The sequence below is a fragment of the Aphelocoma coerulescens genome, chromosome 4, assembly GCF_041296385.1.
Source record: "Aphelocoma coerulescens isolate FSJ_1873_10779 chromosome 4, UR_Acoe_1.0, whole genome shotgun sequence".
Classification (NCBI taxonomy): Eukaryota; Metazoa; Chordata; class Aves; order Passeriformes; family Corvidae; genus Aphelocoma; species Aphelocoma coerulescens.
This window is the reverse complement of record NC_091017.1, coordinates 18984954-19011092: the sequence shown is the minus strand read 5'-3', so window position 1 is coordinate 19011092 and position 26139 is coordinate 18984954. Positions and strand designations below refer to the sequence as shown.

Sequence of the window (26139 nt, the reverse complement as noted above, 5' to 3'; positions counted from 1 at the left end):
CTGACATAACCGAGATCTAGTCTGGGAATGCTGTGGTAAGCCAGGGACAGGTGAGGGAAGCAGATCCACTTCCAGCAAGGATGAGCACAGAAGGAGCAGAGGTTGCAGCCTTGAAACATGCAGCATTTGGGCTATGTCATGCAACAGGAATGCTATGGAAGGAGTGCGTAACTTTCACATCAGCAGGGAAGATCTAATTTATTAGAGTAAGTACAATTACCCTCAGAAATTGCTGTGATACATTGCCCAGCCCACACTAGAGGCATTACAGAAATTGATAAAGGGAATGGCTCTGAACACCTGCTCCAATATGTTATAGATATGCAGAGTTTGAAAGAGTGAAGAAAGCATGCTCAGTGGTACCAGATACAGGTACACGATATACAACCTGGACACAGAAGCATTAATGAACATTTTCTCACAAAAATCCAAATAAGAACATAAATGGGAGGGGCTATACACTGTCTTACTATGTTCTTACTCTGCAGTTACAGTTTTAGGTAGGGAAAACTGGATCCACCATTCCCACATTACATGAGTATAAATGATCAACCAGTTGATCAACAAGTGACTCCAGAGAATCCTTCATGATTTTATGTTGATAATCATTACCACTCCATGGCAATCTTTCTGGCCTTAATTCTGTTATGTTTGTTATTTGTAAGGGCAGTGGTTAAATAGCTTGAAAGTTTTATTTCTTTTTCCTTAAAGTAAATCAGCAGGTATGCTCAATTAAAACAGAGGGATGATGAGGAACACACACAGTGCTGGTGGCTTGGTGTGCAGCTACAGGCTGTGCCCTGGGTGAGGGGAACGTCAGAGCCCCCCACAAGGGGCTGGCACTGTGCCAAGGAGTGACTGGCCACCCTGGGGCTCAGCAGGAGCTGATGAACAGCGAGAAGACCCCAGACTAAATATCACCACTGGAACAGGCATGCAGACTGTGAAGGTATAAAAGACCAGACAATCCTTTGTTCAAGTTTGCTTGCCAGAAGCACAACCCAAGCTGTTATGGTGTTGCTGCACCACCATTAAATTACTTTTAGGATCCAGATGAGTGGGACTCTGCTATGGGAACCTGGGGTCCAGCCAGTGAGGGAAACCTGTCTGACTGTGTGAGTGTGGGGTGTGTGGGGACTCAAACAGGGCACCCATTGGGTCACTGGAACCCCCTGCTGCCAAGGGGCTTCTGTCCCAGCAGTGACAGCCTGGGGCGGGGGGAGTGCGACTGACAGAGCGGCTCCTGAGCGGTCAGACAGGAAAGTTTGCTTATCAAACGTGTGTGCAGAGCAGTGCCAGCCCTCCCGAGCTCATTCCCCACTGCAGGCCCGGGGATCCTTCCTGCTTCAGCCGGGAGCCAAAGCCAGCAGCTCCCCACTAGATGGAGAGCTAAGCGCACATAACCCACGTTGAGGCCTTAGGGATTGTGGAAGAGCAGCACATTGCCGGTTTTATTTTGTGATTAAGCTCTGCTCATCCATACCGGGCACAGAAGAACAAATTAATTGGCCTCTGGGCTCTGTAGATTTGTGAGCCTTTAGCTGTATTCAGAGCAGGCTACAAAGCTTGTTACTTAGGTTGTACTTCTTGACTTCAACTAACAGTCCCCTGGTACCAGAAAGTTTTCCCTTCTATAAAGCTAAAAATGACAAAAAGAGAACTTTGCTCAGAATAAGGGAGTAAAAATTACCACACGATGCCTCGCAGGATGATTCAAAACAATATATAATATGTTTTTAAGTATAATGCAGGACTGAATTTGGGATAAATGAGGTCTTGGTACTTTAGCAATTAAAAAAAAAAAAATAAAGCCTTAGTACAAGGAGTTGCATTTATCTAGAAAAAGAATTTCTATGAAGAAACCTGAAAACAATGTAAGTAATCTGTTAGGGGGACAACACCCATGCAAATCCATCTCCTTTTTTTGTTTGTTTGTTTAGGGCTCAGGCTCAGGTACTTTGCTTTACATAGGAGAAATTACTTCTCTATGAAATTATGTTCTCATTCTTTGTGGTAGTCACTATTCTAACTTCATTATTCACTGAAAAAAAAAATCCAAAAGCAAAGTAAAAAAGTTTACCAGACTAAGAACATTAGACTGAGAAATAGGCCGTCAGCATACTTCATAGTGAGTGCACAGCACTCATTTTGTTGCAACAGTGTGAACTTATAATATTATGACTTTTGAGGGAAGGGATGCCACCCAGAGGCACCTTTCCAGGCTTCAGAGGTGGGGCTGTGTGAACTGTGAACCTCAAGTTCAACAAGGCCCAGTGCAAGATCCTGCATGTGGCTTGGGGCATCTCAAGCACAAATACAAGCTGGGCAGAGAATGCATAGAGAGCAGCCCTGAGGAGAAGGACTTGGAGGTGTTCATGGATAAGAAGCTCAATATGACCTGGCAACATGTGCCTGCAGCCCAGAAAGCCAATTATATCCTGGGCTGCATCCAAAGCAGCTTGGCCAGCAGGGCGAGGGAGGGGATTCTGCCCCTCTGCTCCACTCTGGTGAGACCCCACCTGCAGTGCTGCATCAGCTCTGGGGTCCCCAACATGAGGATATGGACCTGTTGGAGTGAGTCCAGAGGGGGCCACTAAGATGATCAGAGGGATGGAGTACCTCTGATATGGAGACAGGCTGAGAGAGTTGGGGTGTACAGCCTGGAGACCTTATAACACCTTCCAGTGTCTAAAGGGAGCCTACAGGAAGGCTGGAGAGGGACTTTGTAAGGGCATGGAGTTACAGGATGAGGGGTAATGGCTCTAAATCCTAAGAGAGAAGGCTTAGATTAGATATTAGGAAGAAATTCCTTACTGTGAAGTTGGTGAGACACTGGCACAGGTTGCCCAGAGAAGCTGTGGATGCCCCATCCCTGGAAGTGTTCAAGGCCAGCTTAGATGGGGCTTTGAGCAACCCGGTCTGGGGCAGGTGTCTCTGCCCATGGCAGAAGGTTTGGAACCACATCAGTTACCATGCTGTAAGTCAAGCAATTGATTTATTTTCGCAGCATAGCATGTTTGGATTGTTTGGGGCAAGGATTGAGGAAAACATGTGTTATCACCTCACAGCTTTGGGTGAGTCCCAGCATGGTTATATTTTTGTTGGCTTTCAAATGCTGCAATCATCGTTGGAACTCCTATACTTCAGGGTACATAATGCTTCCATTATTGCCTGTATGGTACTTTATTTCTAGGTACAAAACACTGCCTTGCTGCTGTGACTTTGCTTTTGAAACATGCACTCTGGTTGCACACCTGAGCACCATTACACCATCATGTAACAATTGGCACTGATAGTTTCTGAGGGGTTTTAAGAGCCAGGAAGGAGAGGAACTGCTTTCTCCAGCATGTTCTGCCTAGCTGGTCTCTACTAAACATGGATAGGCCCAAGGTACTACACTGACTATAAAATTAGAGGAAAATGGTAAGGTATGTGTAGTATTTTGTAACTATTTCACATGGTCAATGTCCATGACCAGCCATGACTTTCTGCTCTGAAGACTGGGGAATAGTCACTTCCTATAGTTTCTGCTGCCTTGCCTTGTTCATCTGTGTTGGATATGGTATTTTGTTGTGACTCCTCATAGCTTGTAGCATTATAGGCAGCCATATGACTAGGTTTTTGTCCTGGAATTAGCATGTTTATTATCTGAAAACAGATAATTGTCATTATGTATTTCTACTTTGTAGTAATGGATAAAACCAGAGAGGAATAGTTGGAGAGTCTTTTAAACTCTCGCAGTCTTTGTAAGATGTCTTGTTACTTGAATGTGCTCCAACAAAGTTCCATTCTTGTCATCTCCTTTGTGAAGGGCTGGAAATCCAGACCTGCCTCTGTAAGCCTCCTTTACCAGCAGCTGGTCAATAGCTTTGATTTGTGGGGTTTTGCTAATAGAGCTCAGTACCTGTTCCCCTAACCTGAGGGCATCTTCTCTGATCAGATGCTTTTTCCTTCCATGCAGAATAAAGATTACTAGCCAGGGGAGGATTAGCAGAGTGGGAAAGATTATGGATTTCCTGGAGGCTGTTGGGGAATTCAGGATGCACACCTACCCAGTGGGGCTGATATACCTGGGAAGGCGTATTTGTACTGTAGGGGTAACTGAAGACCCAAGACAGGATCAGAAGGATTTTTTTATTGTTGCTTGCAAAAAGTTGCTAGAACTTTCCCAGTAAAAAAAAATCCCAAATCCTTATTATGTACTTCAGATTTACTATGATTTTTTTATGTATGGTTTTTTAGCTGGAATTTGCCTTTGTATTGTAAGTAATGTTTTTCCTCTTTGTGGCACATGTGAAGAGATAAACAGATGGGAGTTGATTGCTGGACTACGAGCTCACATTGGTTTAGGGCTCATCAGTAGCCTGGCTATTCTGTCAGTAGTCCCAGGGAAAATATGTCAAAACTGAAATGAGGTTCACCCAATAAACAATTACAGGATGGGAATGTATTAGTGCTGGTCAATATGGCTTAAAGGGAAGCAGGTGCTAGCAAACAAGCTAAGTAGGGTTGGAAAAAGTAATTGTGCAGGGGACAAGAGGTACCCAACTTCACAGGCGCTTGTGATTTGCAAGAATTAGCTGTTCAGAGCTGAAAGGATAAGCGTTAACGAGCTGATGTCATTCTAGCTGTCGATTAGGGAATCCTTATCAGCTGAGGGGCTTTGTTAGCGACAGCCACAGCTCAGTATTTCTGCTTACAGTCTGCAAGTAAATAGCTAATAGAATGATTTCTATTAGCTATTTCTATTAGCTATTTCTAAATAGCTATTAGAATAGCTAATAGAATAGTTTGTGGGTGCTGTGTTACAGTGAGGACAGACTGGTACGGTAAGGTAGTCTGGGTGGAGGGGAGTTATTAATGCAAAATAGCCCTGAAATGGCTGCATGCAAATTAGACACAGGTATGTCAGTATTTCATTGCCTTTTGTCCTGCATATTGGTACCAGACTAAGCCACTAAGAGAAATAAGCCCAAAATACTCGTACATGTTTTTAAAGTTGTGTTAAAACATATGGACAACACTGTCAAGTGTGGTCAGACTGATTTTAAAAAAGGTAAATACTTTTGAGGAAGGACCTGAGGAATTTATGCTGTTGAGCTCTCTCAGAAGTCCCTGGAGTGGCTAACTATCCATTTTCTTCCATGCAAAGCATATTTGCAGAACTAGGGTGAGAGATGCAGTAACAAATGGGTAAAAATTCAAAACATGCAACTGTAATGAGACAACAAAGCAGCAGTTCCTAAGAGCAGGAATTAAGCTCTGAAATTCACTATCAAAGGGCAAGGGTAGGTTTCCAGTGTTCTCCTGTCTTGAAATCCAGAATGGCTGCCTGGCTGGAAAGTGGCTTAGTCAATTAATACTGGCTGAGTTTAGTCCAGAGGCAACAGTGCAATTTAAGGGTCTGATCTACAGGAGGTCAGACACCATGACCTAACGATCTGTTCAAGCCTTAAGCTTTTTCAATCTGTGAAGTGATTTGAAGGTGAAAAGATTTTTACCTTACCCATTTCTGCACAGCAGCCATGCCGTAGCCTTTAATTGTTTTCATTCTGTGATGCTTGTATTTGAGGCAGAGCCACATCAGAAATTTATGGCCAGACAACAAAGCAATCAAGCGCATCGAATAATAACTACATTAACTTCTGGAAAGGTTGTGTTATATTTTCCAGTAAGTTGATCATATTTCATCTGAGAGTTTGACTTTAATTAATGCAATACATATTTAAATTCCTTGATCAGAAAGTGAGCTGCTAGAGGATGTATTGCCACATGTGAAACACTCCTTTGTTTTTGTTGTTGTGGCTTGCCTCAGTCAAGTCAGGAAAACATTTTCCAGGGAGTTATCAAACATTGGTGAGAAGCTAATACCAATTGTACCTTGCCTTCTAGTGAGAGACATTGACATTAGTGCTGATGAGTGACCCAGCTGGATACCTGGGGAGAATTAGAGGGCAGGTGGGTGAATTTCAAATCAGTCTGCCCTGCCTTGCAGATGTGTGGGCTGCTGTTAGCAGAGTGGTGGGGTTGTTCAGAAATGCCTTCTGCTGTCATCTAGAGCCTGTGGCATTTTGCTGATTCTGAACATGATTTACAGACTGATGCTGGTCTTAAAATCCCATCAGCATGCTGCCTCCTGGCATGAATGTGGACAGCCTTTGGGAGACAGATGGGTAAAAGACCTCTAAAGGACACAGATTGGATTATCAGTTGTAATACTTCATCCCACTGGACTCTTCCAGAATTTTTAATTGAAAAAAAACCCCCTAACAATTCAATTACGTGTCCTGTTGTGCAGGCATTCAATTTCATAGCCAGTTGCTCCTCTTCTCTCTGCCCAAGGATGGATCTGGTTTTACCCTCATCTCACTTTTGTTGCCTTGTGACCATTAATCTCATTGCCAAGCTGCTGCATGCACCAGCCTGTGCAGAGGAGTCCTACTAGAAGCTGTAGCTGGTAGGAAGAGGAGGTATGGCAGAAAACTCTCTTGTATCAGAGGTTTCTTACAAGCCCACCTGTGCTGACAGCAGGCATTGGGGATGTTCAGGTGTGTTTATGTATGTTGTGGGAGCTGGGAAGAAAGCAATGTGCTCATTACTGATGGCTTATTTTTGCTCAAGTGTGTGACTAGGAGACTGATACCAGCCAGCTGCTACCTGCTCCTGAGGATCTAAAACAATTCTGATAGTTAAGGGAGAAGATGGCTAAAGATGTTCTGTGTGCCACTCAAAGCTTCTTGCTTCCCACACTTGTAGAGCTGTCAGGCATTTTCTTCCATTGTTGACATTCTACAATTGCTTCTGGCTGCTATCAGCATTGATTGTGGCATTAGCTTGCACTAAAAGTGGAGAGAGTCTGTGCAAATGGTTGGCTTTTCTTTCTCACCAGCACCTGGCAATCAATTCTTAACCTGCCAGGCCTAGAACAATTCACTGCATTCTCACAAAATGAAATATATTCCATCTTGGTGGGAAGCCCTTTGTACTTAGCTGGATTGATTTTCTTGAGAGCACCACAAAGCCAGCTTGGGATTTCTAAAAAAGTTAGGTGCAGTACATGGGAAGGGAATCTGTTGCCTCATATTTTAAGGGCTTCAGAAATGAAACACCGATTCTGTCTCACAGCAAATATAACTAGGTTGCTAGTTTTGGGTGTTCACCAACTGTTTTGTGTGCTAGGTACAGTTATAAACCTGTCCTGTGTCTTTCATGTGGCTGGGACAGGATCTGGGGTGGGTTAGAGTTACAACCCTGGCAGCTCAGTGTGCCCTATCTTCCAGTGTAGCAGCCATGGGGCTGTAAAGATGTCCCAAAGTGCTACAGCTGTGCAAGAGCAGCAGCCATTGTTTCCCATAGGGAGTCCCTGGGAAGGAGACCCCAGTTTGAGTTAGCAGAACTACACTTGTGAAAGCTGGTGTTGCAGGAAAAGGGGGCACACTTTGATAGCACTTCCACAGAAATATGCTGACATGGGCCTGATTCTGATAGAGTGCGAAATCTCTGAATGAAATTGGATCACAAGGTTAAAGCATGTGCAGCAGAGTTAGGAAACCCAAGTGAAAATATCCTATCGTGATACCTAAGAGTACCTAAAATGGTCACTGTAAAAATGGCATCAGTTTTAGTACCTAAAATATTCTCTGGGCTATATCCTGTTAAAAAGTGACTCTTTAAACCTTCTAGTTGTTTTGGGGCATATCTTAAAGAATCAATGGTGCGGTATTGTTTCAGCTTGTGATAAGGGCTTTTCTTTATTGCCTTGCATGGGATATGTTTTATTCATGTTTTCCATGCAGTTGGTTTTTTTTGTTTCCTGGAAATGGCTGCTGTGCATGGTGACCTGGAGAGCCACTGCATCTCTACACCTGTGAGGGTGAAGTAACTGGGTAGTTTCCCTTAATGAGCAGCTGAGTCCCACAGTGGAAGTTTCCACTGCAAGGACCCAGCAAGCTCCTCTGGCACCTTATTTTGCTCATCAGACAGTGGCTCCTGTGGGACTTGTGAGCAGAAGAGCAAGAGAGGAAGCTGTGCCACCCCTCGCTGCAGGGCACTTACTTTGGGTTTTGCCTTGTGACAGTCAGGTGGCAAAATGCAGATTTCCATTTCAGACTGATGTTTTCCCACAGTGTCTGTGCTGCAAAGGGCTTTGTGCCATAGGCACATCCAAGCTACACAGCAAGGACAAGCTGGGTAAAACAGGCTGTGCTGAATTCTGGGCTTTTGTACCTAACCTATCACAGGCTTTTGGTTCAGCTCAATTAAGCTTTGCTTTCATATCTCTTAACTGTTCTATGTCATGATTAGTTTCTGTGCGTGGCTAATGAGGGGCTTTAATTTCTTTGATATGTACAAGCTGCATTCTCCATGTGTGCTGGTTTTTTCTGGGGTAGAGTTATTTTTCTCCACAGTAGCAGGTATGGGGCTGTGTTTTGGATTTGTGCTGAACACACTGTTGATAACACAAGGATGTTTTAGTTACTGCTGAGCAGGGCTTGTACAGCATCAAGGCCTTTTCTGCTTCTTGTACTGCCCTGCCAGTGAGGATGCTGGGGGTACACAAGCATTTGGGAGGGGGCATAGCTGGGAAAACTGGCCCAGCTGACCCATATCCCAGACCACACGACATCATGCTTAGCACATAAACCTGGGGGAAGATGAAGGAAGCAGAGGGAATGTTTTCTCCTGGCCATCCCTTCTCTTGAACATTTTTTGTGTTCCTACCACACTGAACAACCAATTTGCTGCCATGAAACCTGAGTGCCAGCCATAGAACACTTTATAGAACATTCTCAGACGCTTGCTGCTTTGTCACATGGATCATTCTTGATGTGCTCTGTGGCTGGTCTCCTTTGCTTCTCCTAATCTGTGCTGAACCATTTTAAGCTCCTAAGGACACCCAGTGATTCAGAGTGGTGTCATAGTTTATTTTCAGTATTAACACAGAAAAAGCATCATTTCACTGAACACGAGAGCCTCCAGCCTAGTGCATTAGGGACTGTTAGTAAAAGCCTAGGGGCCATTAAGCTGAAACTACAAAATCCTTTCTTAAACATAGCAATGAAGAATTTTTCTTGAAAACCTGATTTCTTCTCTATCAGAGGTCTTGTTGGTGGTTTGCACCAAAAAGAAACCCAAACAACCTAACTCACCTGATTAGAGTTTGCAAGTACCAGAGAGGAAAGCCAAACACAAGGTGTCCTAAATGAGCTTAGTGTGTGGCCTGCAAGGTGGTCAGGGACCCAGGATGCTTCTCACAGACTATTCCCTGTTGTTCTGTGTGGATAACTAATCATCCAGTCTCCTGAAGTTGAGAAACACATAACATGTTAGCCAGAGACTTAAGTTTTGTCAGATGAAAAATGCCCTGCAGGGATTTCCCTACCATTGGAGGGCAAACTGTTGAATTGTGTCTGTGGTGGTACCTTCTGGGTTTAAAATGCCTTAGAGGAAGGCTTGAGAGAAGGCTCAGCCTGAGTGGGTTTGTTCCAATACCTGGAGGTGGAACATAGTCTTTGCTCTTCCACTGATTTCCCTTTAGGAAAGAACAAGTAGCAGTGTATTTCTAAGGTCTGCTTAGACAGGAGAAATTACAAAACACAGCCAAGATTATGTAAAACTTTAGGATCCCTTGGGGGGTTGAGTTTTTCAGGCTCACTAGATTTGGAGAGGATTCTCAGGAGCAGTAGCCTGAAGCTGTGATGGGAGGGCCACACAAAGCCTTTGCAAGTCCAGGCAAATGAGTCCCATAGTATTCCTCAAGGGGAAAACGAAGCCTGATCCAACCCCCCCTTAATGTCAGTGGCTCAGATAAGGGAGGTCATGGGCCATTGCCCTGTGCCTTTAATTTACAAGCGAGCTAATAGGAGCCCACCCAAATTAGGGTTTCTGAGAACCAGAGAGGACAGCCAAATGTGAGTTGCCCCAAACCATCTTAGCATGGCCTGCAGGGTGGTCAGGGAGCAAGGATGCTTCTCATACAGCATGACCCATTGCACTGTGTGGGTAATTAATCATCCAGTCTCCTGGGTGAGAAACACCCACAGAAGAGAGTGCTTCATGCCTTAAGGAGTGTGGGACACCTTTTGCCTAGGAGAGTGTTGGTTATCCTGCTTGCCTGTGGAGGGAGCCAACATGCCTGGGATGTTGTGTGCTTACACCACCTTTACTCAGCATTCATTGGCAGGAGAAATGACATTCGGAGCACTGTCCCTCATACCATGACAACCAAATGATCCCAAGGGTTAACCCTTCCTCTGACAGTGATTCAGGCCATGCCAACGGGATAACCTCTTGTTTGGAGATTGAAATGAGCCACAGATTGCTCACATGAATGGAAAATGTTGATGGTAACAGAGCCTGTGTAAGTAACATGTGACAGTACAAAAGGGCAAAAAAGTTTATACATGTCAAGACAGGGCTAATGGGACAAAAAAAGGTTTTTTTTCTAGTCTATGTTTCTGGGTAGGGTTTTCTGGGGTTGTCCTTGTCTCCTGTCTGCAATAAATACTTTATTGAGAAAGCAGAGCCACTGGTACTTGGTGTTTCCCAAGACTGTGCTTTAATGCAAGTAAGTTTTGCTAAGGACCACTGCTCTTTCTATATGATTAAATATCCTTCCTCCCCTTCCATTTTAGGTGATAGAATTTGTCAGGAGCACTGACGGTGTCAGAACTGAGGAGTCCTGCTATTGAGGTAGCAATACAGAAGATCTACAAAACTTAGCCTGAAGCGAGTGCTTGTTTCCAGCTGAAACCTTCCCAGCAGCTCCTTGTCAAAAGCTAGGTGGAAGATATATAACAGGCTCTGATCCCTGGCTGTGAGCTGAGTTGTCTTGGGATTGTGGCACAGCATTAATACAAATATTGCCACACAGTAACAACAGGAAATTATCTTCTCTATCTACTGTAATACAGACTTTCCTGGAGTCATGGAGTAGCAAATAATAAACAGTGCTGAGGGCTGTCATAAAAAATATGGTGATTGCATATCTCGGGATGAAGGTTTTGTTTCCTTTGCAGAAACTATCTCAAAGCTTGTAGCTGGAGAAACTGTTGTGTTACTTCTTTAAAATGTGCCACAGTTAGCATTGCTTATGCCTGAGGATAGTAGGATGCAGTTGTTCTGTCTATGATGGAGTGGGAGCCACAAGAAAAAGAACAAGAACGTGCAAAGACTATTCCCTCTTCTCTTGCATCTTCCATCACGTGTACAGGCTTAATTATGTAGCTATAGGGAAATGCATGGAATTGGCATTCCAGTTAAGGATGAACAGAACGATTTAGCTTTCAACATCTATGTTATATAAATGGGATGGCTGCAGCAGGGAAATGCACTCAGAGGAGAGTAGGAAATGAGCCAGATATTAGGGATTTATCTGAAATTCTGTGAGTTTGAGGGCAGAATTTGTGTTGGCAGGGTGCATCCTTGAGACATGCTTTGGATATCCCACCCAGGACAAACCCCTGTGTTTACAAAGGTCAGTGGCATTGGGCTTATCAGTGGGATGTTATTACTGTATCCCGCAGCCATAGGGAGGAGAGGAGAGAAGATCCAGGAGGCAGGAATTGTGCAGCAAGATTGATTTCTTTAATTATTTTTACAAACTCTTTTATAGACTTTTTTCTTCATAGTCTAATTGGACAAAGGATCAGCCACCCCTTGGGGGTGATTGGCTAAAATCCTAAAACATCCATTGTCAAAATATTTTTCTACTGTACCATAAACATAGTTCTAAAGGTTGCAGGTGTTCACAGTTTACAGAACTTCTGCTATTATCTTCGTGAGAGAGAAAAGTGTCTCATGGGCTTAGAAAGAAGCAAGAAAAATCCTTGCTAGCAGCAATATTGTATCCACAGCATGTCAACTGAAATTTGTGCTGTTAATACCTCACTGGTTCTGAGCACAGGGGTCCTGCAGACACAGGCTGGAATGGAGGAATCCAAACAGGGTAAAGGCTGTTTCTCAATAAGCTGGTACTAATGAAGGGTCCTGCTGGTCTCTACTGTTCTTCTGTTTACCCAAATACCATTTATTACCATGTTTTCCCAACGTGCCTGTGTGAAAGTGGAGTAGGGACTGTCTCTGCCCCTTAGAACTGCTACAAATCTGTTAGACTGTACAGATCATGGATCTAAATATGCATTTAGGTAAAATATATAACACAGCTGCTAGGCAGTTTATTTTCACCAGTGGAAAGACTATATTTCAAGAGAGTGGTGAAATGTCAAGTGAATTATGGGGTTTGTTGTCTTACTTGTAAAAATAAATTGTATATTCTATAATCTGAACCAGACTAGGTTTTAATTATGCACTGTTTTGCTTTGATTTACTAGGCAAGTTATCTAGAGGCCAAAACACTAGCAGATATATTGTAGTAAGTCTGGAATGACTTAAAGGGCAAACATTAGACTGAGTAATTCATTTTCAACAAGTTACCATAGGTTTCTTTGCTAGGCTTTCTTTCATCTTTTGCTTCCAAGCTTAACTCTTTCATGGATCAGTGTAATTTCATTTCTGCTTTATATTTTGATTGTTAATTATCAACCCTGTTGGTTCTGCACATAGTTTATGCCTCTAGGGTTCTGGAGAAATAGATGTAATTTGAACTTGTCTATGCAGGACTTTTAGCTAATTGACTGCTTTTTGTGGAGAGCTGAGTCTGGAAAGATAAGCCAGGTGGTTCAGTGAAATGTGTGTGGTGTGCAATGGGAGATGCTCACTGAAGTCTCACGTTACTGGTAGCAACACTGATGTCTAATCTTCCTAGACATGTGATACTCCAGAGATTTGACCCTATGGTTTTTGTATCATGCTTGAATTTTGTGTTCAAATCAAATGCCAAAAGTTTCTGCAGACCAGGATGGGTTTTGAGTCGGACAAGCTTTTCTTATCAGTGGACTGAGTGCTTGTGGTCAGTGATGAACAATTGCCTTTGACATTCTCCTGCATGCTGGTCATGGATTCTGACAGCACATTGAGAGATGCTGTCAGCAGAATTTCAATGTTACAGTAAATGTCAGCCTTTAAAATGGCAATAGAAATGGTTAGTTTGGATTAGTAAAGATAAGAGCTGAGAAAAGCTGCATGTTAAAATCACCTGTTAGCATCCCCAATCTGGACATCAAATCTAGTAGATCTGATGAAATCTTTTAAATACAAGGGCTGAAAAACTGATATTAGACCAGAATCTCTGTGTAAAGAACCCAGGAACTTTACCTAGTGAGAAGTAAAACAACAGAAACATGGGGATGTCTTGGACTGCCATTGTCTTGGAAGGCCTTTTGACTGCAGATGTTTCAAATAAAAGCTGTTATGTGAAAACAAGGAGATGCTAACTTTGACTAGAAAGCATTCTAGAGAAAATGCTACATCAATAACTGGGTAGCAGTGTTTCAAAGGGGACAATGCAGACAGACCAACTATCCAAAGTTAGTGAGCTCTGATAGTGTGCTGGAAGAATGACTGCTGTGTTCATATCGAATGATGCTCTAGCCTGACCCTGCTTCCTTCTGGGATCTTAAGTATTTTTAGCCTCTTTGATGCCTCAGATAAGTCAGCTGTAAAACAAACATATGGGCATGCAACTTGTGCACTGGAAAGCAGTTTCTTGACATGTGATCAGGTGCTGCAAAGCAAGCTGGTGTTTGTCAGTGAGCAGTGGAACTGGGATTGTTCACTTGGATTTATAATATTAGTTACCTAAGTTAGATTTTTGAGTTGCTTTTTGACTTTTCTTAGATCAGTACAAAGCTTGTAAAAAGGCATTGGGTCTATCTGAAGAATTATGTAAGTAGAAAGCCAATTACTCAGGAGCAGTAGTCTGTACCCTAAGTGCTCCCAAAGTGTTCAGGGCTCATTACTAGTTGTTTGCAGTAGTGGAACAGAACAGCATCTGCCTCACACCAAATCCATGACTGTGGTTTCTAATTTAAGTCAGGGAAGAAAATTTGGCCCTACCCCTCAAACAGCCTTCTTCTATTTCACAGTCAAATATCCTCATTTTAAAGAACTCCATAATCAGCAAAACTGGGTGGAACTCTTTATTCACCCACTTAGCCTAACAGTAAGTGCTGAATGTATGTACTGACCCTGCTATAAACGTTACCAGAGCCTACTCTCACCAGCCCAAAGCAAAGACCATGCTTTTTCCATTTATTCCTGTAGTTGGCATGCACTGGCTAGGTTGTAGAGAGCTAGATGAACTACTGAAATTTTTGCAGAGCTGGAGCTGAACTTGATTCTTTTTTAGCAGTAAGTTTTTAATTACCTTGTCACTTACATACCCCAAATTTGCCCACAGGCTTCAGTGAGTCTGTGCATTGCAGTACAGCTACTGAATGTAGCCCAACATGCTTTATCTTGTAGGTCTGCCAGAGGGGTTTTTATTCTTTGTATTAATATCAGGTTATTGTATATGGAATCTCAGAAGCATGCATCTTTAACATTTTTCTCTTGTTAGAAAGAAATCTGTTGGAGAGAAAATTCTACCAGTTGAGAAACACCTTTTAACATCACGAAGCAATGCTGTGTTCACTGCCCCTTAATGTCACAGGAGCTTCCTAGATTTTTTTTTTGTTGTTGTTGTTGTTGTGGTTGATGCTTGCTGTTAGAACCACATGATTAACTGCTGTTTAGGCAAATTATAGACAGATATAGAAGGAATGGTTGCACTTCTCAGAAAAGGAGGAAATAGCAACAAGGTAGCTAGTTAAAATGATGATGTCAAGTAAAAGGGAGGGCCTGTGAAAGGTACTGAAAGCTGAAGTATAGAGACTACTATTTATGGAAAATAAGAGGAGAGAAATACAGACTTGTGCTGCATTTGCCTTCTGCCTGGTGACTAAAAAATTAGCTGCAGTTGTCTGTGTAATACTACCCTGGCTGTGGCCTGACAATCACCATTTGTTCCCTGGCAATCTATTTCTCTCACAGAATTTCTTCTCCTGGAGTCACTCTGAGAGAATATTTATATCAGTCTGCATCATACATTTATTTTCTTGCTGTAGACAAGTATCTAAGGCAAACCTGTGGCCAGTGTCCGAGCACAACAGTTAAACAGGAAGAAGTAGAAGGTCACTCTGTGGAGAGAGCTTCTTGGAAAGAAGCAGTGGATTTTTAACTTGTAGATACTTCAGCAGTGCATAGGAAGCTGCAATTTGCACAGGACTGTACCCACTCCGTTTTCCAGGGCATAATGGTATACAATAAAAAAACAGCACGAGATTTTCATACCAAACAGCATGACTTGACTGAGATCTTGCACTTGCTTAGCTTTAAAGGTCAGTGAAGTTTCTCTGGGTCACAGGAGAATCAGATGCTCCACAGTACCCAGCCTGGGTTTGCTCTTTGCCTGAGACTAAATACGAGAGAGTAAACCAGGCAGTGAGCACAAAGGGTAATTCTGTGCTTCTGGAGAAACTCTGTGTATTGATGGAATTTGGCAGGTCAGGTGGCATGATTGCATCTGGTTCTTTTAGATTTGAAATCGAGGAATCCATAAGTTGGAGGAAATGAAAGGGTTTTGCCTGCTCATCAAGACCTACGTTTCAAATTTGCATATTCAAATATATCCATTGAAATTCTCCATTTTGTGGTCATGGTTTGAGACTGAAATATTTAACATCTGTTAACATGAATGCAACTTAAGCATTTGCACAGCTGGGGATCGTGCCATATATGAGACTTGGGTGTAACCTTGAAGAGAAGAAAGCAGATAATTTCCACTTAGCTGCATGAAAAAGAAGTCCTGTTTTCAAGACTTGTGTAGTGCTTTTTAAATAAGTGTTGCTAGGTTGTTGGATGTGTGGCTGCTCCTAGTACCCTTTTATAAGTGACTTATGTGCTACCAAATACACCTATTAACCTTCATTTGACGGAATAACCAAATAAAGCTTAGAAAGCTGTATTACAAAGACTGATATGTATGTAGGCTGGTTGATTCATGTTCTGGTTTACTTGACTGACCACTCTGGAAAAACAGAAATGTGGTGTTACTTGTGGCTTATCTGAATAGGATTATCAGGGTTTTCTAGCAATTACTTCCAGCTGTTTCAAAGATAAGTGTGAGAAATGGAAAGCTGTGGAGAAGGGCTGGATGCAAACTCTTCACACCCTGTGTAATAAATACTGAGTGTGAATGTAAACAGTGCTGCTTTGAGGGTATGTAAAAAGGATTTTGGGGATGGTGCTGTGTGGCAAATATCCTGAGTGCAGGCATGGAAAAGACTAATTATATCTGTAAAAGCAGTAGTAGCAGTATCAAAAAGAAAAAAAGTTGTAACATTTCCTATTCATGAGATTTCCTGACTATTTGGTAATGTATGATAAAACAACACAAAGAATCCAATTTCTCATTTGCAGCTACAATTCCTGAGGGTAGAAAAGTGATTTTTTTTTTTTTTTTTTTTTTTTTTTTTTTTTTTTTTTTTGCAATACTTTCATATCTAAAGGAATACACTGAGCAGGGTGCTTTAGTGAGGCCCTGTTTCGATTCCTGATAGATGGGAAACAAACCACAGGAACTGCCAGAAATGAAATTAAGTGAAGTGAAAATGAGCACCACTTAAACAATCAGGCACTGCATCTTAAGAAACTGAAGAGGGGAGTCCAAGGACTGTGCACTCTCCTGTGTCATGGTTTTTGTTATGCAGGAGTTAGAGGTGTGAAGTCCCAACTTGACTGCTGCTGGGGCCCCTGGAGGCAGGGAGCAGAGTTATTCTAGCTGAGCATCTGCTTCATAGCTGAAGCAGTGAAGAGAAAGTGCTGTTCATGCATTTGCTGCGATTGATTATTATCAATTTAGCAGCATCCAGTGCCTCAATAACTCAGTGACATGAAACAGGTAAATTAATGATACCTTATTTACAGGCACATCCTGCTGTGATGCCTTTGCCAGTGGCCAAATGCAGATCATCCCATGTCTTTTAGCCCCTTCAAAAACTGGGCAAGTAATTTTCTCAGTCTCCTGATTATCCCAGGAAACTTTTCAGAGCTGTACAAGTTGCAGTAGAAGCTGCTTCCAATCACACTAGAAAGAAGGCAAGTGCAAGGACATGAAGCCCAAGATCAGCTGATGTTTAACAGGCAGGTGTCAGACTCATCCTGCCCTCCATGTGCTTTATCCTGTATCTAACTGTATGTGAATATTCCTGTCAATATTCTAAATCTTAAGGATATAATTTTTTTTAATTGGTAAATGGGACAACATTCATCAAGGTTTTTGCAAGACAACAGTTTGGTCTTAAGTCAGAAACAGCCCCATTAGTTGGGGATTTTAGCTCCCGGAAATGGTTTTAGAAGAGAACCAAAATGGTTGTAGCACAAATTGCAAATCTACTTTGAAAGGAAATAAATGTTCTATAAAAATGTTCTTCATAATAGATTATAAAAACCAAAACAACAAACCCAAGAAAGTTCAGAATAAGTACATAGTATTGGCATACTAATAGCTAAGTTTGTACCTCCTGTATGCTCCTGTGCTAGATTACAAATGCTTTCACAAGCAATTTAGCAGTAGAGGCTTAAAATACCTCCTCTGCAGTCAGTTGAGTTCATAAAATGTGGTAAGCAGAGAAAGTCCTTAGTTCTTAGTTAAATTAAATGAAAAACATTTGATGTCTAACAGGGTCATGGCTAGAGCCTGTGCTTCAAATGAATTTTTTTTTATAAACTTTTTTGTTCTGCTTGACTGAGATGCCTGAGGCACAATTATGGTTTCCCACATTAAAATAAAAGCTCTGAACAGCCTTTCTAGTGGTGATTTTCTGGGGGATGCTATAGTACAACAAAAAGATGCATCAGTCTGTAATATCATCTGCAGCTTTGATGCAACCTCAGCTGTTAGCTATGGAGTATAAATGTAAGTTGCCAAAACTTTAATATCCATATTACTGATTCTAGGAAATGCTGATCAATATTTTTCCCTTCCCCTTTCCTTCCCCAACAAGGCACCCAAATAAATATTTCTGCCTCCCTTTCCTTTCCTCAAACACAAGGCAATTTCTGAGGTTTAAATGTCTGTAAGGGTGGGCATGAATACATGGATTTTCCATCACAATGATATATCTGTTTCCACTGGAGTGGTCAGGTGATCTAATAAATTTTCGTCTCTGCAAGGGGAGAGTGAGAAAGCTACTCCATTATTGCCTCATTTTAAAAAGCAGTTGAGCAACAGCAAATAACCCAGTGTTTTCATACTATTTCAGAGAATGGCTTGGGTTGGAAGGGGCCTTAGATATTTAGTGGTGGATGAAATGAATGCTAAAGCTGTTCATATAATGAACAGTCCTCAAGGATGTGCACGATTTCTCCTGCAGAATCCATGGATCCTGTGCTAATACCTCAGCTGAACTGCAGTCAGAAGGGCTTGCAAAAGGAGAAAGTGTTGTTCATGAGAAGGGCTCATGGCCTGCTCACTGCTGGGGACAGGTGAGTCAGATGATTTTGGCAATTCAAGGTATTTGCAAAGAGAACAGATGAAAAAAAGAATATATTTTAGAAGGGAACAGTCACAGAGTTCATGTTCCTGCTAGGACAAGTTTGTATTGTTCTGTTAATATAAATCATTCCTTAAGAGGTCTTGGGAATGCAGGCAGGCAAAAGTGGTGACACCTTAGGATATTTGCCCAGGGTTTTTTCCTCAGAGGTTCTATCTTATGAGACTGATCCTGATAAAGGAAAATCTTTCAAAGTAGAAAATGACCTTGCAGTTAAACCAGCTTTGACTTTTGTTATTCACTCAGTTCTGTGTTGCAATGTTTAGTATGTTAGAAAGTTCTTTTGGAAAGATCAACTGTAATACTTATATAAGCTTTCTTTTGTCCTGTTTGGCTATTCCTTTTGCATGGAGGAACTTGTCATTTTCTCACTAAGTGTTGTCAGGAATACACTTCAAGGGCTTTATTGTTCATAAAGGAGTTTAATCAGTTTGGAACAAGGTATCTATGAGGCATGATTATTTCCAACTGGACGAGTAGCAAAAGAAGTGTCTTGTGTGTATGTTCCCAGCAATGCTCTGTGTGTGTCAGTTTTGCTGTTGGCATAACTGTGTATGGGACAGGGCTCCAGAGATGTAAGCTAATTTGACACACTCATAGCTTAGGAGAGATTGCTTTGCATGAAAATAGTGTCTTAAACCTAAGGTTTTTCTTCCAGCATGATCAGGAAAGGAAGTTTCTCAGGTGGTTGATATGTGTATAAAGCATTTCTCTGAGATTGTGTGGCCTGGTGGCAGTGCCAGCTCTGCTACTGTCCAACCACATCACCCAAAAAAACTTGTGGGCCAAGCCTGTCTTAGTTCTGCTGCATGTAGAACAGGGAGAGTCACTGACTGCCTTCTCCTAATCATTTCTGCCCTGGTCCACCCCATGCTGGGTGAAGGAGGAGAAGGAGAGGGCCTCCAACCCCTCTGGGAATGCTTGAGGAGGGAGCAGCTGTGTCATACTTAGCTGCCAGCTTGGGTGAAACCACAACACTTCCACATCCGTGGGGGAAAATACTGCATAAATAGTAGCAAGAAAAAGAATTTTTTTTTCTTCAGTTCCACAACTGCTGTTGTCACAATCCTCACTTGGAAGTGCCATCTGTGGAAATATGCAGATCTGCACTCAGGTTAAGGTTCTGGCCTGTGCAAAGCAAAGATTACCACTAATCCAGTTTTGTCTTGGGGAGAAATTTTCTCTGGGGAACAGGAGAATACACCCTTTTCTGTGCAGCAGCCTACATTCACTTGTGGAGACAATGGACAGTAAAGGCTTGCTGTGGTGCTAAAGCAAATTTGAAGTTTCAAATTATTTCCTTTCAGAGTTGGTATCTATAATTCATCTGAGAGCAACAGTTCTGAAATCAGAGATCTGCTCAAGGGAGTGCCTGGCTTTGACTCAAGAAATAATAAAAGAGAGGAAGAATAAAAAGAATGGTTTCTACAACATATGGAGCAATGGCACTTTGAGATGCTTCAGTAGACTTCTGTACCTTGAGTTCAGCCTTTTATGTTACCTCTGGCTGCACTCACTTATCTGCAGCCTCTCCCTCTTTATCCTGGTTTGCTATTCTCCTCTCTGAAAGGACTTAATTTTTTTTTTTTTTCCTGAATGAATCGTCTGGAATCCACTTCAAGGGTTTATTCATCTTGGTGGAGTTTACTTGCTTTGGAACAAGCCTCCGACGAGGCACGGTCTTAAGGTGCTTCCTACAATTTATGGTCTATAGATCATGCTCTTTAATCTGCTTCCTCTGTAAACTTGCTATGGCCAGGTTTTCCCCCGTCTCAGCTTGCTCCTACCCCTCCAGTGAAGTGTGAGGGTGCAGTGAACCCCATCTTTGTTGAAGCTGACTGGAGAGTAAGGCTTGTTTTAAGAGGAGTCGTGCCAAGTTCCCCAAGATGTGTGAGTTTTGGAAACTATGCAAAAATGCCTCTTGCCCCTTAGTACTCTGCCAGCAATAAGCTCAAATAATTTTAAGCTTTTTTTTTTTTCTGCTAAAGAGTATAGATGGACAAGTTCCTTCTCATCTGTTGCCTCTTACTGAACTTTCTAGAGATTTCTCTAACTTCACAATTAAGAGCAAGTTATCAAAGATTTAAAGAAATGTGGCATGCAGTGGCAGATCCTAACCTTGGAGTCGTGTAATTCCTTATTAGAAGGAAAACAGGTTTTGTAGTAAATATTCAGAGGCCAATACATCCCAAATGGAAACCTCAGAGCTGCAGTTCAAAATTGTGCTCTGGCTGGGCTGTGGCAGGACCTCTGTGCCATGGGGTGGGCAGACAGGGCTGAGGGCAATGGAGCAGTTGAAAATTTCACAGCACAGAGCTGGACAAGGACACTGTGGCCCCTTGGGAAGAGTTCTGTGGCTGCTTTGCTTACAATCAGCATGTATTTTATATGTTCAATGTTGGTACTGAACTTCTTTTGCAAGATATAATCAAATAATGTGTGTATGATAAAGGTAGTTAAGCAAGAGATAATAACAATATTATTCTGTGTCAGTATTTCCATGGCATTGTTATTTGTGGTGTTGATGAGCAATTTGTGAAGTCTGCTGTGTCCTATTTTCAATTTTACAATAGAATAAGCAGTTACTTAAAACTTAAATGTTTTAATTAATCAGAATTTCCTTACACCGATACAGAAGATGCTCCTGTATAGCAGTGAAGCACGGATAACTGTAGGCATGCTGACTAACCTTGCAACAATTCCATCAGATGAAGGTCCTACTTAAGCATTTATTCTTTGGAAGTAACAAAGTTTGTATCTTCGAGGTGAAAATAAGCAGTTCTTTGGTTGTGGTTTGCAGTGAATGACTCATTTGTGACGAGTGAAGAAGGCATGTGCAAATGTGCACTCTGCTGTGTTGCATTGCTCAGATCTTATCCAGCATGTGATGTGCCCAAGTGGCACATGCTGGATGGAAAAAACTGGTGCTGTAACAGATGAGCTCATCCTTTTCTTGCTGGGGCTCACATCTTGTTGCTGAAATAGAATATTCAGTGTTTTTCTCATCTACAACTTTTCTTTCCTTCTATCACTTTACAAATGGAAGACTAGCAGTTACCCAAAAAATGTCTTTTCAATATCTCTGCTTCCTAAATACTTGAGTTTTTATTGTTTACTTTTTCACTGGTACTGAGCCTGTTCAGTTGGAATTCAATAGTTTCTATACCATTCTTAAAATTCAATTTCTCTGGTTAACCAGAACTGAGCTTTGAGGAGAAACTTTAATGTTAGTCTACAACTCCCTGAAAAGGAGGCTGTAGCAAGGAGGGAGTCAGTCATTTCTCCCAGGTAACAAGTGACAGGATGAGAGGAAATGGCCTCAAGCTGCACCACAGGGGGTTTAGACTGGATAGTAGGAAAAATGTCTTTGCTGAAAGGGTAGTCAGGAATTGGAACAGGCTGCCCAGGGAAGCGGTGGAGCTTTAGACATTTACATTAATGTCATAACTAGAAAGATGCAAGTCATTAACTGCACTTCTTACAGTAAACAGACAGTTGACTTCATAGTTAAATTAGAGACGATTTCATTGATGAAAAAGGCAGCTATTGCCCAGTTCACATGGCAAGGCAAGTGTTTAATACCTCCTTGTTTTTCACACAGCAGAAGGTCAAGTTACAATGTCAGATGGCTGGTGAGCGACTGTGAGTCCTGTTGAGCTCTGAGAGGTTTCCTGTGTGCCTTTCATGAACAGCAGAGAGAGATCAGGTGTAATCCTCCAACTACACGTTTCTTGCAGTAGGCAAGTTGGCAAGGGGAGAGCTGTCTTGTTTTGCTGATAGTCAGTTTTTACAAATGCATGAAGTATGAGAAAATCATGGATTTTGTGGTGTATGGTGGGTATTTAGCTACACTTAAATCTCCTTAGTGCCTGTGCAATGGTCATATCAGCAGGAGGAAATCCCAAAAGCAGAACTCCATGACATCTAGAAATAAATATATTTTTAAGAATGCATGAGAAGTTGGAGTACCCCTATCTGTAGTAAACCTTCTGCAAGTGCTGGAAGCAAAGGGATCTGGTTAGGATCTTCTGCTCTAACATTTGGACTGGTAAGAAAACATTATAATCAAGTGAACATTTTTAGATTAAGAGTTTGAAATACTTTTAGAATTGCAACAAATGTTTTAAATTGACATCTTCACATATTAACTGCAATATTTGACTGGTTTGGACTGTGAGGACTGCTGAAATGCAACAGCCTCATAAAGTTCAAGTATGGAATTTTGTGAGGACAGAAACCTTTCTCTTTGTAGCTAGAAAACAGGTAAGAAAACCCTGCTCCAAACACTTTAAAGGCAAAAATTAATTTGGAGCATACCTACAGCTAAAAATGCAGTTCTACTCAGTACAGCATTTTATGTATTTATTAAAATTTATTGAGTGACAATTTTACTTTCCTTGATGTTTTGAAAATTAGCTTAACATTGTAATATTACCAGACTTGTTTGCTTGAAGAAATTAATTTTAATTGGAAAAGGCCCAGCTGTATCCTGTGGACCTTCTCCCTAGTGGAGATTTTGTGGATTGTTGTGTGTAGCTGCAGAGTGATACATCAGCTATTAACCTCTGAGAAATGGAGGTTATGATAATGGAAAGGCTGGCACGTTGTCTTTAGGGCCACAAGGAGTGCCACTGTAATAACAAGGTCTCGCTTCACTCTGTGAATATTGTGGAAAGAGACCTTCAGCTGCTCTGCTCCTTTTGAAAAACAGATTAAATTTATCATGGGGGAAGCTTTGGGATGGACAGTCCTTGAAGTGAAATCCTGGGTTTATTCATAGAAGAGCTATAATGTGGACAGTAGAGGTGTGGGTTTCTTAAGACTGATGAGTAAATGCTGTGATTTTTTTAAGGCAAGTTCCAGAGTATCACAGAATCGCTTAGGCTGGGAAAGACTTTGTGGATCATTGACTCCACGTCCTCCAAGACTATCCTCAGGCATTTTTGTGTTTTCTAACACATCGATAACCCTTGTCTTTGCAGCCAGGTGGATCTCCATGCCCTGCCTTGTCTGAGATTGCCATCTGAAGGTCAAACCCTCAGACATGGGTGTGCTGTCCCCAGACAGTGCCTGAGTTTGGCTGACAAAGGCAACTCTGTTCAGAACCTGAGAGTCTGAACATGATGTGGAATTTCAGAGCTCATGTCATGCCATTGTTATAAAATAAATATCTTGGTTTCAAACAAAAGTTTTTCTATTTTCAATTAAAATGCAATGCAGCTTCTCACCAGAAATTGTGCTTATGATCTGGTGCTGCGAGATGTAAAGTGAAAAACAAAGAAATAAATTGATGTCAAAATAAAATAAGGTTATATAACATAAGGGAGGACTGCAAAACCAGACAGGAGCGTGGTACACTAAAATGCAGCATAAACAAGTTAGTTTCAATTTTTGCTGGTAATGGAACTTTCTTTCTTTGGGAATAATGAGTCTCCTTAAGGTATAGTTACCATGAAAATTCCATGATTGCTTTTAATAGCACAAATTCATATGGATGTATAAAACAGTCTATTGCTAATACCAAGAAAACCTTTCCATTTAGCCTAACTTTATTAAGTTTTTGTCATCATAGAGGAGCAATAAATGCCTTCTGAGCCTGAACAAAAGACTTTTGTCTTTTGCTCTGAACGAGGTTGGAGTGAGCATGTGCTGGCAATCCCTTTGAATTTCTCCTCTAAAAAGAAGGGAGGGTGGAGTAGCTGTATTTATAAAAGTTCACTAGAAACAGAGTGTGTGTGTGTTAGTGCCACAAAACTGTCTTGTGATAGTTCTAGCTGAGATGTCTCTCCATGTTGTACATTACTAGACTTTCATGGAATGTTTCTATGATAAATGCAGCTTTTCAGTGCATCTTGTTTTCCCACCATTTTTTTTCTGCTGGATCAAAAGTAGATCAAAGTCTGGGGAGAAATAACATGGAAATTTAAGGCAGTACAACAAGGATCAGAAAAAAAGAGGGCTGGGAACTGCCCTGGGGATGATGTCTGGACAGCAAGCTGTAGCAAATGTTTTGGGGTTGGAAATGAATGTGAAGAATGGGGAACACGGTATTTTTGTCTTCCAGCTACTCCAGGCAGCAGAAGAGGAGGCATTTAGGGTGTACAGTACAGCAACCCTGAGCAGCAATCAAACTGGCTCCAGGCAGAAGCAGGACTGGAGAGGGGAAAACTGTCTCTCCATGGGCTCCCCTTGCTGCTTGGATAGATCAGGCCTGGGAGATTACAGAACGGCTTTTGGAGGGAAAGCAGCCTCTCCAGCAAAGAGGAGAAGGGAGCCCTTCAACTTCACACCCCAAGAGACACGCAGCCCAGGAGAGCTTGTTGGAGGAACCTGAGCCAGCCAGCCCCACGGAACAGCACGGGAAGCCAGATCCCTTGAGGCTGTGTGTATGTGACAGTGGATACTTCTCGTAGCAGAGACAGAGCCGAGTGGTTGCCCTCGGGGCAAAATGAGAGACTGCTTCAGATGCTCTGTAGCTCACCCTGTGCAATGAATGGGACTCAGAAAACTGAGCTGTCTGCTAGACCAGAATACCAGAGCCTGGCTATTAAGCTGATGAAGTCAACTCTACCACTAAAGCTTTAGCAAATTAGCAGATTAAAATGATTTTATGCACCTAAAGGTAGAATAGAATTCTCCTAATGAAAGTGGACAACAGGAGGAAAAAATAGGCTTGCAAGATTATCAGCAATGTGGTAATTGCTTCAGTTGTCTGCTTTGGGGTGCAGGACACTGACAAGTGAATTGCAGACCTTCTCTGAATTGTTCGGATTCTGATTTAGTCTAAAAGAACTTGTCACTTTAATAGGGTGTGTTTGCAATTGTTACCAGCATAAATGGCACAGATTGGGTAAAAAAAAAATTAAAATCCACTATTTTAATGAGTCTGGCTCAAGGAAGGTGGCTTTCTATCAATTTTTAAGTAATATCTTAACACTTTTAACAGAAATGTTAAGGGTAAATTATATTTCAGTCAAGTACATGCTATTATTTTCACCTTGCTCTCTGGCATGCTGTTTTGGTGTTAGGCTAAGGGTCCAAAGCATGACTTAATCTGGATTTCATATCCTGCATTTCAGGGGCGCTGAGTTCTGAGACTTGGCTGTTCAGCAAATAGCAGACACCAACTTCTCCTTTAATCATTCTTGGAATGGAACTCGTGTTTCTGCACAGTTTAATTTGTTGGCTCTGACTGCTCCTTCATGCTGATGCTTTTGGTGGCTTTGTTACTCCAAAAGTCTTATGTGTGTCATCTAAGAGTGAGGACCCAGGGCACTGTGTTATGAGGCTGCCTGAACTGAACAGAGGTCACTTAAGATCCTTGTGAGCTCAGTTCAGTGATGCCATGCAGCTGTTCACACATGAAACCTGGTCTTGCTTTAAAGTGGAGGGACAACGTAGGGAAGAAGGCAATAAACCTGTTATTTAAAAAATAGCTTGACTTTTAAACCTTTAATCTTCAAGCTGTACTGAGGCAAAGGCAAAATCTCCAGTAATTAATTTCACAAGTACCTGAGGTCAATTCATCCTTCTGTCTTAGTTACCTAATTGGCTTTCACTGCCTTTCTCCTGAGTGCTTGCTGGCTGGCTGCTGCTCTGAGATTTATGGAAATATTCATTCTTCCCAAGTCAGGTACAGGATAAA

General features: G+C 41.9%; 1 protein-coding gene across 7 annotated transcripts in view; it reads left to right on the top strand.

The window, feature by feature from the left end:
* The first annotated feature begins 3318 nt into the window (after nt 1-3318).
* ARHGAP24 (Rho GTPase activating protein 24) overlaps nt 3319-26139 on the top strand; it is a 247525-nt gene continuing 224704 nt past the window's right edge. The window contains exons 1-3 of one of the 7 annotated variants that reach the window (XM_069012941.1): nt 3331-3428; nt 5893-5958; nt 18315-18426. In XM_069012941.1, the coding sequence (XP_068869042.1) occupies nt 18402-18426 (25 nt within the window). In that variant the 5' untranslated portion in view covers nt 3331-3428; nt 5893-5958; nt 18315-18401. Of the gene's footprint in view, nt 3429-4760; nt 4904-5892; nt 5959-18314; nt 18427-26139 lie in introns of those variants that run through there. The other 6 variants (XM_069012939.1, XM_069012940.1, XM_069012938.1 and 3 more) reach the window with 6 other exon arrangements.